The 14,359-nt window shown below is 44.9% G+C and overlaps 1 protein-coding gene across 1 annotated transcript in view; it reads right to left on the reverse strand.

Moving 5' to 3' along the window:
* SLC38A4 (solute carrier family 38 member 4) overlaps positions 1-11,141 on the reverse strand; it is a 209,610-nt gene extending 198,469 nt beyond the window's left edge. Inside the window, exon 1 of the mRNA XM_038740866.1 lies at positions 10,600-11,141. Coding sequence (XP_038596794.1) covers positions 10,600-10,653 — 54 coding nt within the window. The 5' untranslated portion in view covers positions 10,654-11,141. The remainder of the gene's footprint in view (positions 1-10,599) is intronic.
* Between the last annotated feature and the right edge of the window lie 3,218 nt (positions 11,142-14,359).

Consider the following 14,359-nt stretch of genomic DNA (forward strand, 5'->3'; position numbering starts at 1 on the left):
TAAGCACTTGGATCTGTATCCCTTTAGCAGTTAGATATTCTCCCCACCTGCAGTCCCACACCACTTATGGACCTATCCACCTGTACTTTCTTGTAATGTTTGCCTCTCCCTCTTGTTTGTAAATTCCATAATAATAAGAATAATGATAATGATTTTTGTTAAGCACGTACTATGTGCCGAGCACTGGTCCAGGCGCTGGGTTAGATACAAGGTTATCAGATTGTCCCACGTGGGGCTCACAGTCTCAATCCTCATTTTACAGACGAGGTAACTAACTGAAGCCCAGAGAAGTGAAGCGACTTCCTCAAAGTCACACAGCTGACAAGTGGTGGCAGCGGAATTAGAACCCATGACCGCTGACTCCCAAGCCTGTGCTCTTTCCACTAAGCCATGCTGCTCCATGAGAGCAGGAGTTATGTCTAGCCCCTCTATTGTATTCAACTTTCCCAAGTGTTTAGTACAGTGCTCGGCACCCAGTAAGTGCTTAATAAATAATCCTGATTGATTGATTGACTAAAGTGCTTTTTGAGTAAATGGATGATGATTTTATTTGAATAGAACCAGCTTGGCATAATAGATAGAAGATCATGGATTCCAATCCTGGCTCCGTCACTTGTCTGCTGTGTGACTTTAGGCAAGTCACTGTGTTTCTCTGGGCCTCAATTCCCTCCTCTGTAAAATGGGGCATGTGAGCCCTATGTGAGACAGAGACTGTGCTCAACCTGATTATTGTGCACCTATCCCAGCACTTAGTACAGTGCCTGGAGCACAGTAAGCACTTAACAAATGCTGATCAGAAAGGAGGCTGATGCAGTAATTTAGACGGGATAGGATAAGTGACTGTATTAATGTGGTAGCAGTTTGGATGGACAGGAAAGGGTGGATTTTAGCGCTGTTGTGAAGGTGAGACTGACAGGATTTGGTGATGGATTTGATACTTGGGTTGAATGAGAGAGAGGAGTCAAGGATGAGCCAAGGTTACGGGCTTGTGATAAGGGAAGGATGGAGGTGCCATCAACAGTGACGGGAAAGTCCAGAAGAGAACGGGTTTTGGATGGGAAGATAAGGAGCTCTGTTTTGGACATGTTAAGTTTGAGTTGACAGGGGGACTATACTTCTTATTATATACCCATTTGATTTTTAAAGTTCATTACCATGATTGAAGCAAATTACTGTAAGACTAAATAGAAAAACAGTATGGCCTAGTGGAATGAGAAGCAGTGTGGCTCAGTGGAAAGAGCATGGGCTTTGGAGTCAGAGAACATCTAATCCCAGCTCCACCACATGTCAGCTGTGTGACTTTGGGCAAGTCACAACTTCTCTGTGCTTCAGGTATCTCATCTGGAAAATGGGGATTGAAACTGTGAGCCCCAGGTGGGACAACCTGATTACCTTGTGTCTACCCCAGTGCTTAGAACGGTGCTTGGCACATAGTAAGTGCTTAACAAATACCATTATTATTATTATTAAAGAGCACCATATTGAGATCTAGGAGACCTGGATTCTAATCCCGGCTCTGCCTTTTGTTTGCTGTGTGAATTTGGGCAAGTCATTTAGCTGCTCTGTGCTTCAGTTTCCTCATCTATAAGGTGAGGATTAAATATTTGCTTCTCCTTCCTCTTAAGATAGTGAGGTCCCATGAGGAGCAGAGGCTTTGTCTGATATGGCCTCATCCCTTCCCTCATCTGTAAAATGGGGATTAAAACTGTGAGCCCCCCCCGGGACAACCTTATCACCTTGTAACCTCCCCAGTGCTTAGAACAATGCTTTGCATGTAGTAAGCGCTTAACAAATACCATTATTATTATTATTATTATATGGCCGCAATGTGTCTTCTCCAATGCTTGGCACACAGTAAGTACTTAACAAATAAAGCGATTAGAGAAAACTCGGTACTGCCCTCTGTTTTCTGCTCCTTTTTATCATAATAATGATGGCATTTGTTATGCTTTTACTATGTGCCAAGCACTGTTCTAAGCGCTGGGGTAGATAAACGGTAATCAGGTTGTCCCACATGGGGCTCACAGTCTTCATCCCCATTTTACAGATGAGGGAACTGAGGCCCAGAGAAGTCAAGTGGCTTGCCCAATGTCACACTGCTGCCAAATGGCAGAGCGGTGATTAGAATCCACGGCCTCTGACTCCCAAGCCCGGGCTCTTTCCACTGTGCCACGCTGCTTATTTCTCAACTGAGTTGGTTGGGTAGGTCCTAATTCCATGAGAACAAAAGCCGCTACAGGGTGAAGCTATTGTTTTCTTCTCTATTCATTCATTCATTCAATTGCACTTATTGAATGCTTACTGTGTGCAGAGCACTGTACTAAACGCTTGGAAATTACAATTTGGCAACATATGGAGACAGTCCCTTCCCAACAATGGGCTCACAGTCTAGAATGGGGAAGTGCACATACAGCTATAACTATAACTATATATTTAGTTGTGCACAAACTATGCACTCAATAATAGTCACTATGCATAGTGATATGTATATATATATATATATCAATGAATGTATATATTATATATGCATTCATTCATGCAATCATATTTATTCATTCATTCATTCAATCATATTTATTGAGCAATTACTGTGTGCAGAGCTCTGTACTAAGCACTTGGGAAGTACAAGTTGGCAACATATAGAGACGGTCCCTACCCAACAGTGGGCTCACAGTCTAGAAGGGGGAGATAGACAACAAAACAAAACATATAAACCAAATAAAATAAATAGAATAAATATGTACAAGTAAAATAAGTAAATAAATAGAGTAATAAATATGTACAAATACATTTGTACAAATATGTACAATACAAGAGTTGGTAGTCATGATCCCTGCCCTCAAGGAGTTTACAGTCTAGTAGGCAGTTATTTATAAAAGCAAATGTTTCACGGTAGTGGTAAGATTATTTACTGAACACTTACTGAGTGCTTTGCTTATAGTGTGCAGAGCACTGTACTAAATGCTTGGGAGAGTACTATATAACAAGAAGCAGACACATGCCCTGCCTCCAACAAGCTTACAGTCTAGAAGGGGAGAGAAACGTTAATACAAATAAATAAATTACAGATATGCACATTAATGTGGTGGGGCTGGGAAGGGGGAATGAATAAAGGGAGTAAGTCAGAGCAACACAGAAGGGAGTGGGAGAAGAGGAAAGGAGGGCTTAATCAGGTAAGTTAGTCCTCTTAGTCCTCTTAGAGGAGACATGCCGTCAATAAGGCTTTGAAGGAGAGGGGGAGCAATGTCTGTCAGATTTGAAGAGAGAGGGTGTATATTATTTTGTCCCTGTCTTGTTTATCACAGGCCCCTAAATGACCTGAGAACACATGAGCAGTGGGAAGAAGGGCAGAGATTTCCCCAGGACTGAAAAGATATGAAATAGGGGCTGCTTCCATTTAAACCATCATTTCATTCATTCATTCATTCATTCATTCATTCATTCATTCAATCATATTTATTGAGTGCTTACTGTGTGCAGAGCACTGTACTAAGCGCTTGGAAAGTACAATTCTGCACAAGGGACAATCCCTACACAACAACAGGCTCACAGTCTAGAAGGGGGGAGATAGACAACAAAACAAAAAAAAAGCAAGTACATAGATATCAATAGCATCAATATGAATAAATAGAATTATAGCTATATGCACATAATTAATAAAATAAATAGAATTATAAATATGCACATATATACACAAGTTTTGTGGAGTAAGGAGGGGGTAGAGCAGAGGGAGGGAATTGGGGCAGTGGGAAGGGGAGGAGGAGCAGAGGAAATGGAGTTTAATCTGGGAAGGCCTCCTGGAGGAGGTGAGCTTTCAGTGGGGCTTTGAAGGGGGAAGTGTGTTAGATTGGTGGATGTGAGGAGGGAGGGCACTCCAGGCCAGAGTACGACGTGGGCCAGGGGCGACAGCGGGACAGGTGAGAATGAGGCCCAGTGAGGAGGTTAGTGGCAGAGGAGCAGAGGGTGTGGGCTGGACTGAAGAAGGAGAGAAGGGAGGTGAGGTAGGAGGGGGCGAGGTGATGGAGAGATTTGAAGCCAGAAGTGAGGAGTTTTTGGTCCAAGCTCCATCTGCTAACTTCATCCTCCAAAAGCCTCACCCCCTCGTCACTTCACACTCAAAATGAAAATGTGGCAGTCATGACACGAGACAGCCCTGTTGCTAGCTTGGCTCTGTCTGCTCCCCGAGACTGGAAGCTCCTTAAGGGTAGGGCTATTGCTACAGAATCTAGTCTACTCTTATTATGATTATTATGGTAGTATTTGTTAAATGCTAACTGTGTGTCAAGCCCTGTTCTAAGAGCTGGGGTAGATACAAGTTAATCAGGTCAGACACAGCCCTGTTCCAAATGGGGCTCACAGCCTAAGAGGAGGGAGAACGGTCATTAAATCCCCTTTTAACATATGAGGAATATGAGATGCAGAGAAGTTAATTAATTAATTAATTGTGGTATTTGTTAAGGGCTTACTGTGTGCCAGACCTTCTACTAAGCACTGGGGTGCATGCAAGTAAATCGGGTTGGACACAGTCCCTGTCCCACAAGAGGCTCACACTCTCAATCCCCGTTTTACAGATGAGGTAACTGAGGTATAGAGAGAAGTGAAGTGACTTGCCCAAGGTCAGAAGCAGACAAGAGGTGGAGTCGGGATTAGAACCCACGACCTTCTGATTCCCAGGCCTGTGCTCTATCCACTATACCATGCTGCTTCCCAACTTGGGCAAGTTAAGTGGCTTGCCCAAGGTGACACAGCAGGCAACTGGCAGAGCCAGGAAAAGAACCCAGGTCCTCTGACTCTCCGGGCTATGCTCTTTCCACTAAGCCACTCTACTCCTCCTGTGCTTAATCTAGTGCTCTGTCCACATCTACCAATTCCATCATACATCTCCAAGTGCTTAGTACAGTGCTCCATTCACGTTTTCTAACTCTGTCGTCCCCTTCCAAGAATTTGGTACAGTGCCCTGCATGCAGGAAGCCATTGATTGATTGGAGCCCCCAAGACCAGCCTAAGCCTGCTTCTGAGCTTCTCAGACCTGAGCCCGCTGTTGGGTAGGGACCGTCTCTATATATTGCCAACTTGTACTTCCCAAGCGCTTAGTACAGTGCTCTGCTCACAGTAAGCGCTCAATAAATACGATTGAATGAATGAATGAATTTGCCTCCTGCTGAGCTGAACCTTGGAATAGTCTTCATTCTAGGGAACTTGAACAAGGTCCATCTTGGATTTAAAAGGACAGAACAAAACTCCGAGGGTTTGTTCAGACCTTTTTTGACTTCTAGGAAAGGTGAAGGCAGTGAGTGAGGCGGAGGCCTGGCAATTGGAGGCCACACATTTGATCATTCATTAAAAGTCAGCTGACAAATCAATCAATCAATCGTACTGATTGAGTGCTTACTCTGCCATTTCCCCACTCTGTAATTTGTTTTACTCTCTTCCCCCCATATACTGTAAGCTCCCTGTGGGCAGGGATTTATCAACTCTATCGTATTGTACTCTCCCAAGCACCTAGTACAAGGTTGTGCACACAGTATGCACTCAATTGGCATCACTGATGGATTGATTCACTGAAGAACACTATTTTAAGTGTTTGGGAGTGTACAATAGGAGTTGCTAGATATGATCCCAGCCCTCAAGCAGTTTTTAATCTAGCGGATCTGACAGGATGTTACAAGTTTTTTGGTTAGTAATTCAAATTCCCTAGAGGCTAATGGAAACTTCCAGGTGATTTATACATTGGACAAGTGAAGCATTTGATTTACTAGAAGAATCAAGGATATGCCGGAAATTTTTTGCCCTTAAGTCATTTCACTTTGCAAGTGGGAACAAACTAAATCAATTTCAACAATTAGCTTGTGTTAGTCCTCATAGCACTTACGTACATAGATGTAATTTCTTTATTTGTTTATTTACATTATTGTCTGTTCCCCCCTCTAGATTATAAACTCACTGTGGGCTGGGAACCCATCTACCAGTTCTGCTATATTGTACACTCCCAAGCGCTTAGTACAGGGCTCTGCACAAAGTAAGTACACAATAAATATGATGGGTGAATTGACTAATTGATTAAAAGTTTTCAGTCTTCAGTCCCAAGTTTCTTAGGGCCAAGGGCAACTGGTTCCCTACTAGTGATTATTATTATTGTTATTATTATTATTGTATTTGTTCAGTGCTTACTATGTGCCAAGCACTGTTCTAAGAACTGGGGCAGATAAAAGTTTTAGTACAGGGCTCTGCACAAAGTAAGTGCACAATAAATATGATGGGTGAATTGACTAATTGATTAAAAGTTTTCAGCCTTCAGTCCCAAGTTTCTTAGGGCCAAGGGAAACTGGTTCCCTACTAGTGATTATTATTCTTATTATGGTATTTGTTCAGCACTTACTATGTGCCAAGCACTGTTCTAAGCACTGGGGCAGATACAAGTTAATTGAGTTGTCCCACGTGGGGCTCACTGTCTTTATCCCCATTTTACACATGAGGTAATTGAGGCACAGAGAAGTGAAGTGGCTTGCCCAAGGACACACAATAGACAAGTGGTGGAGACGGGATTAGAACCCACGTCCTCTGACTCCCAAACCCGTGCTCTTGACACTAAGCCATGCTGCTTCTCATCTACATCTACAAACTAGTTCTATTTAGAGTTAGGGTTAGGTGAATTATTTGTATTAGATGAGGATACCATTGATGCCATATCCCCTGTCATAAATTTATTTTAATATGGGTGTCTCCCTCTAGGCTGGGGGTTCCTTGTGCTCAGGGAAAGCATGTAGCAACATAATAATGTTAATGATGATAATAATAGTATTTGTTAATATTTGTTGGCACTTACTGTGTGCCAAGTTCCCCTCTCAGGGTCACACCTGGAGAATTTCCAGTACTTTACCAGTCTCGGCTACGAGAGGTAGAGTCAAGCAGAGGCATACCCATTCCATTCCTAGCTCGGGCAATGGCTAGCGAGTCGAAACTCTGCTACAAGTCAAAACTCGCCTGCGCTGGGCAACATTCATTCATTCAATCGTATTTATTGAGTGCTTACTGTGTACTGTGCTAAGAACTTGAGGCAGCAGCGGCATGGGAGAGATTCGAGAGCAGAGACTCAAGTTTACTGCGCGGAAGGAGGCAGTGGTAAACTGATTCCGTATTTTTACCAAGAAAACTCTCTGGATACACTACCAGAACGGTCACAGATGGAGGTGGGGCGTCCTGGGAGAGATGTGTCCATGGCGTCGCTATGGGTTGTAGACTACGTGACAGGATAAGACCAGACAAGATATGCCACTCACTGTACTAAGTGCTACGGTAGATACAAGACACATTCCCTGCCCATAACGAGTTAATGATCTAGAGGGGGAGACAGATATTGATATGAATGAATAATTAATCAATCAGTCAGTGATATTTGTTGAATGCTTCCTGGGTGCAGAGCCCAGTACTAGGCCCTGGGGTGAGTACAATAAAACAGAGGTAGACATGATCCCTGCCCTTAAGGAGCTTACAATCAATCAATCAATCTCTGGTATTCACTGAATGATTATTATGTGTGCTGAGCACTGTACAAGGTGTTTGGGAGGGAACACATGCCCTGCCCACAAAGAGCTTGCAGTCTAGTACGGGAGACAAATATTCAAATAAAATAATGGTAGGAGAAATGGGAGCACTTTACTACACCACACTTATTGATTTGACTCTTCTAAGTAAATTCAAATTAACTTTTATACTAATTATAACCCCTATTAAATAAAAAAGGAGAATTTAAGTGGAAATTCGGAAGGCATAAACTCCTTGTGGGCCGGAAATTTGTCTGTGGTTATATTGTACTCTCCCAAGAGCTTAGTGCAGTGCTATGCATGCAGTAAGTGCTCAGTGAATACAATTGAATACATTGAGGAAAAACTTGCTTACATTCATTCAATCATATTTATTGAGCATTTACAGTGTGCAGAGCACTGTACTAAGCGTTTGGGAAGTACAAGTTGGCGACATATAGAGACGGTCCCTACCCAACAACGGGCTCACAGTGTAGAAGGCTTACATAGCGGTGAACTTTTGTTGGAGGGCTAATTTCACTTAAAAAGCATTAAAATCGTTTCTCAAAATATTGTCCCCTTCTCTCTGTAACACTTGGGTGTTTTCTTTAGCATTGTTCCCAGATATTTGTTCAGTAACTACTACCAGGATTTCCAAAGCCATTTGCTCTTGGCAAAGAAAGAGAATAATTGTCTTCACTTAGAAAAAGCATATTTCATTCAGATAGATAGGATTGGCTTCCCCAGGTACACAAAGACTCTTCCGCAAACAAGCATATGGCTCCAGTGAGGGACAAATTGGCTACTTGGGTGCTGACCAGCTGGTTGGATGCTTCTTTGATCAACAGATTATTGATCTAGACCACTACACTCTACATGTGGAAAGCATTTTTAGGAAAGCAGTGTGGCCTAATGGATAGAGGAAGGGCCTGGGAATCAGAAGGACCTGGGTTCTAATCCTGGCTCTGCCACAATCACTTCATGTCTCTGGGCCTCAGTTACCTCATCTGTAAAATGGGGATCAAGAGTGTGAACCTCATGTGGGACAGGGACTGCATTCAACCTGATTAACTTGTATCTATCCCAGGGCATAGAGCAGTGCTTGGCACATAGTACCATAATGTGTAATGCTATGAACTAATTGACAAAGTATTGTGTGTTATTCAGAGTGAAATGGGGATTCAATACTTAGAAGCAGTCAATCGATCATATTTATTGAGCGCTTACAGTGTGCAGAGATGGGTACTAATTGCTTGAGAGAGTATAACAGAGTTGGTAGCCACATTCCCTGCCCACAAAAGTTTGCAATCTAGAGAGGGAAACTGGCAGTTATGGGAATAAATAAGTTATGTCTGTACATAAATGCTGTGGGGATGAGGGAGAGGTAAATAAAGGGTGTAAATCCAAGTGTGAGGGCAACACAGAAAGGAGTGGGAGTAAAGGAAATGAGGGCTTAATCAGGGAAGGTTTCATGGAGGACCTGTGCCTTCAATAATGCTTTGAAGGTGGGCAGAGTGAGTCTTTGCCTGTTGGCTATGAAGAGGGAGGGTGTTCCAGGTCAAGGGCAAGATGTGGGCAAGAGGTCATTGATGAGATTGACAAAATCGAGGTACAGTGAGTAGGTTGGCACTAGAGGAGTGAAATGCGCTGGCCGGGTTGTATTGGAAATCACTGAGGTAAGGTAGGAGGGGGCAGTGTTTTAAAGTGCTTTAAAGCCTATAGTGAGGAATTTATAATAATAATAATAATAATAATAATAATGGCATTCATTAAGTCCTTATTATGTGCAAAGCACTGTTCTAAGTGCTGGGGAGGTTACAAGGTGATCAGGTTGTCCCACGTGGGGCTCACAGTCTTAATCCCCATTTTACAGATGAAGTAACTGAGGCACAGGGAAGTGAAGTGACTTGCCCAAAGTCACAGAGCTGACAAGTGGCGGAGCCAGGATATCATTCATTCATTCATTCAATCGTATTTATTGAGCACTTACTGTGTGCAGAGCACTGTACTAAGCTCCTGGGAAGTACAAGTTCGCAACATATAGAGACGGTCCCTACCCAACAGCAGGCTTACAGTTTAGAAGGGGGGCTCACAGTCCCATGACCTCTGACTCCAAAGCCCGGGCTCTTTCCAGTGAGCCACACTGCTTCTAATTTCTGTTTTGATGTGGAAGTGGATTGGGAAGCAGCATGGCCTAGTGGACAGAGCACAGCCTGAGAGTCAGAGAACCTGGGTTCTAATCCCAACACTTCCACTAACCTGCTGTATGACCTTGGGCATGTCACTTGACCGCTTTGTGCCTCAGTTTCCCTCATCGGCAAAATGGGGATTCAATACCTGTTCTCCCTCCTACTTAGAATGAGAACCCCACGTGGGATCTGGTTACCTTGTATCTACCCCAGTGGTTAGTACAGTTATTGTTATTATTATTATTATTATTATTATTATTATTATTACTATGTGGCATGAAGCTCACTGTGGGTAGGGAAGGTGTCTGTTTATTGTTATATTGTAATAATAATAATAATAATTGTGGTATTTGTTAAGCGCTTACTATGTGCAAAGCAGTGTTCTAAGCGTTGGGGGGGATACAATGTAATCAAGGTGTCCCATGTGCGGCTCACAGTCTTAATCCCCATTTTTACAGATGAGGGAACTGAGGCTCAGAGAAGTAAAGTGACTTGCCCAGGGTCACACAGCAGACTTGTGGTGGAGCCGGGATTCGAACCCATGACCTCTGACTCCAAAGCCCATGCTCTTTCCACTGAGCCATGCTGCTGTACTCTCCAAAGCGCTTAGTAGAGTGCTCTGCACACAGTAAATGCTCAATAAATATGATTAAATGAATGAGAAAGGGTTGAAATCAACGTGCCACAGGGCGGGTCTCGATTCCAAGACAACCCTGTAGTTTCTCATCCTCGACAGGATGGAGGAGCTTGAAGCTGACTCTAAACTGTCGAGTGCTCACTGTGGTGAGCTTGTCACCCATAGAAACCACGTCCTGGAGCCAGGACTGGGTGCCATTGCTAAACCCCGCTCCAGCACCTCCTCCGCTGCCATCTCCCTGCGTGGGTACCTGCTGTCCTGTTAGAGTGACTTCTGCTGCGGGATTGGTGCTGTCTTCTTCCATCTTGTGTGATTTTGTTGGGGGTTCTGGGAATTTTCTGTGAGGAGAGTTGTGGCACTCCTGAACCACGATGGAACCAGAGTGCTGGAAGTGTGATTTGGTAGCCAGAGGCCGAAGAGGGCTTGTGGGTATAAATGGAGTCTGGATAGTCCAAGGGGCCGTGGCTCAGTGGCTGTGAGCAATCCTCATAGGACTGACAGCTGGAGGTGAGGTGAAAAGCACGTTGTTGAGCGATGAGGTTGAGGCCCCTCTTGAGGAAGGTTGGAGCCACTTAGGCCTGGTTGATGACTCGAGCTCTGCGAGCCGCTGAGGTGCTGATCTGTCTGAAGTAATCTTCTGCTTCTTGGGCTTGGATCCGGCCTCCTCCTCCCATTCCATCTGGGTCACTAATGAGAGAAGCTCATCGTCCAGCAGAGGACAGTTAAGAAAGTCTCTGTCAGGAGTCCCAGAGACATCAGTCCAGCCAGTAGCCCCAACATCTCCTGAGGAGCAGCCGGCTGGGCCCTCTTGAATTGAGACAGAAGTCTGGACGATGATTGATTTTTTGGGACACTAGGCCATGTCATGCAACAGAGCTCACCATCACAGTCCTTCAATCAACCTCAAGACTCTAACCCCATTCCAACCCCCTCCACTGGAAATGATGTCACCGGAACCAGAATCAAGCACCGCTTCCTTCCGCCACAATTCAAATTCAAAATTCCCTTGCACGCCAAAATTCTAATCTCCCTCCCATGCCAAATAATCGTATCTGACCCTGTGGTGGGGATTCAAGGGAGAAGTAGAATACCACCTCCTGAAAAAGATTCCAAATGGTGTTTTTGTTGAACATTCTTGTTACAAGTGGCAGTTGCTTCTGTGGGTCAGGGTCATGTCCATGAGAAGGCTCAAATCCCTCCTCTGCCGCTTGTCTGTTGTGGAAATTTGGGCAAATCACTTCACTTCTCCCTGCCTCAGTTACTTCATTTCTAATGGGGGTTAAGACTTTGAGCCCCATGTAGGATAGGGACTGTGTCCAACCTGATTTGCTTATATCCACCCTGGTGCTTAGGCACATAGAAAGTACTTAACAACTACCACAATTATTTTTTCATTCATTCCTTCAATTGTATTTATTGAGTGCTTACTGTGTGCAGAGCACTGTACTAAGGGCTTGGGAAGTACACGTTGGTAACGTATAGAGACGGTCCCTACCCAACAATGGGCTCGCAGTCTAGAAGTGGAGACAGACAACAAAACAAAACATGTACACAGGTGTCAAAATCATCAGAACAAATAGAATTAGAGCTATATGCACATCATTAACAAAATAAATGGAATAGTAAATATGTACAAGTAAAATAGAGTAATAAATCTGTACAAATATATATACAGGTGCTGTGGGGGGGGAAGGGAAGGAAGTAGGGTGGGGGGATGGGGAGGAGGAGAGGAAAAAGGGCGCTCAGTCTGGGAAGTCCTCCTGGAGGAGGTGAGCTCTCAGTAGGGATTTGAAGGGAGGAAGAGAGCTAACTTGGCGGACGTGTGGAGGGAAGGCATTCCAGGTCAGGGGAAGGACGTGGGCCGGAGGTTGATGGCGGGACAGGCGAGAACGAGGTACAGTGAGGAGGGTAGTGGCAGAGGAGTCGAGGGTGCGGATTGGGCTATAGAAGGAGAGAAGGGAGGTGTGGTAGGAGGGGGCGAGGTGATGGACAGCCTTGAAGCCGAGAGTGAGGAGTTTTTGCTTGATGCACAGGTTGACAGGCAGCCACTGCAGATTTTTGAGGAGGGAAGTAACATGCCCAGAGCATGTCCTCCGGCCATGTCCTGGTCCCAGCCCCCAGACACCAGGATATCCCGGCTTGACCCGGATCTTAATAATAGTACCGCATCAGCCTCCTCTCTGATCTCCCATCCTCCTGTCTCTCCCCACTTCAGTCTATACTTCACACTGCTGCCCAGATCATCTTTGTGCAGAAACACTCTGGGCATGTTACTCCCCTCCTCAAAAATCTCCAGTGACTGCCAGTCAACCTATGCATCAAGCAAAAACTCCTCACTCTCGGCTTCAAGGCTGTCCATCACCTCACCCCCTCCTACCACAGCTTCCTTCTCTCCTTCTCCAGCCCAGCCCGCACCCTCCACTCCTCTGCCGCTCACCTCCTCACTGTACCTTGTTCTCGCTTGTCCCGCTGTCGACCCCCAGCCCACATCTTCCCCCTGGCCTGGAATGCCCTCCCTCCGCACATCCACCAAGCTAGCTCTCTTCCTCCCTTCAAAGCCCTACTGAGAGCTCACCTCCTCCAGGAGACCTTCCCAGACTGATCCCCCTTTTTCCTCTCCTCCTCCCCATCCCCCCCGCCCTACCTCCTTCCCCTCCCCATAGCACCTGTATATATGTTTGTACAGGTTTATTACTCTATTTATCTTACTTGTACATACTTACTATTCTATTTATTTTCTTAATGATGTGCATTTAACTTTATTTCTATTTATTCTGATGACTTGACACCTGTCCACATGTTTTGTTTTGTTGTCTGTCTCCCTCTTCTAAACTGTGAGCCTGTTGCTGGGTAGGGACCATCTCTATATGTGGCCAACTTGTATTTCCCAAGTGCTTAGTACAGTGCTCTGCACACAGTAAGTGCTCAATAAATACAATTCAATGAATGAATGAATAATAATGGTATTTGTTAAGTGCTTACTATGCATTAGGCACTGTACTAAGCACTGGGGTCGACACAAGGTAATCAGGTCAGACACAGTCCCTGTCCCACATAGAGCTCACAATCTCCCCATTTTCCAGATGAGAGAACTGAGGCTCAGGGAAGTGAAGTGACTTGCCCAAGGTCACCCAGCAGACAAAGTGACAAAGTAGGGATTAGAACCCAGGTCCTCTGACTCCCAAGCCCGGGCTTTATCCAGTAGGCCATGCTGCTGCTTCTTCCAGTCCTGGCTAACAGGACCATTAGCAATTTTTCATGAACGATTTTGATCATCCAAAATTGAATTTCCCCAGGCACCTTGTGGCCTGTCCTAACTTGCATGACTGGTCCCAATTTCACCGGGCTAAATTACACCTTGAAGGTGTCACAGTGACTATCTGCAGGTGGCACACCTGACATCAAGCCAAGAAAATGTACCAAATGAACATTCACATTACTGGTCTTGACTCATTTCCCGGATGATGATACAGTAATCTGCTACTAGTCCTGGGCTGGATTTTTTTTCTAGAAAATCGTGCCATCTTGCACGCTTCTCAATAGGCCTGCTAATCCAGCCTACTGAAACCGCTCAGGCCTGGCAGCTCCTACTACTCCTTCCTCCGCTTCCTCCTCCTCCTCCTTACCCCTCCATTACCCTCTTCCCATTCCTGTCTGAACTTCTTGTTTACGCCCGCCGTTTCCATTTCTCTTCTCCAACTCCCTTTTTGACTCCCTGCCATCTTACTCCCACCATTTTATTCCATGGAAATGTCCAATGACCTCCTTCTTGTCAAATCCATCAGTCTCTACTCCATCCTAATCCTCCTCAACCCCTCAGTTGCCTTGAACATTGTCAATCACCCTCTTCTCCTGGAAACCTTATCCCACCATGGCTTCACTGACACCCTCCTCTCCTGGATCTCCTCTTATCTCTCTGACCGCTCATTCTCCATCTCTTTCGCGGGCTCCTCATCTATCTCTCCCCCACTAACTGTGGGAATTCCTTAAGACACAGTTCTGGATTCCCT

The sequence above is a fragment of the Tachyglossus aculeatus genome, chromosome 2 (genome assembly GCF_015852505.1).
Source record: "Tachyglossus aculeatus isolate mTacAcu1 chromosome 2, mTacAcu1.pri, whole genome shotgun sequence".
Taxonomy (NCBI): domain Eukaryota; kingdom Metazoa; phylum Chordata; class Mammalia; order Monotremata; family Tachyglossidae; genus Tachyglossus; species Tachyglossus aculeatus.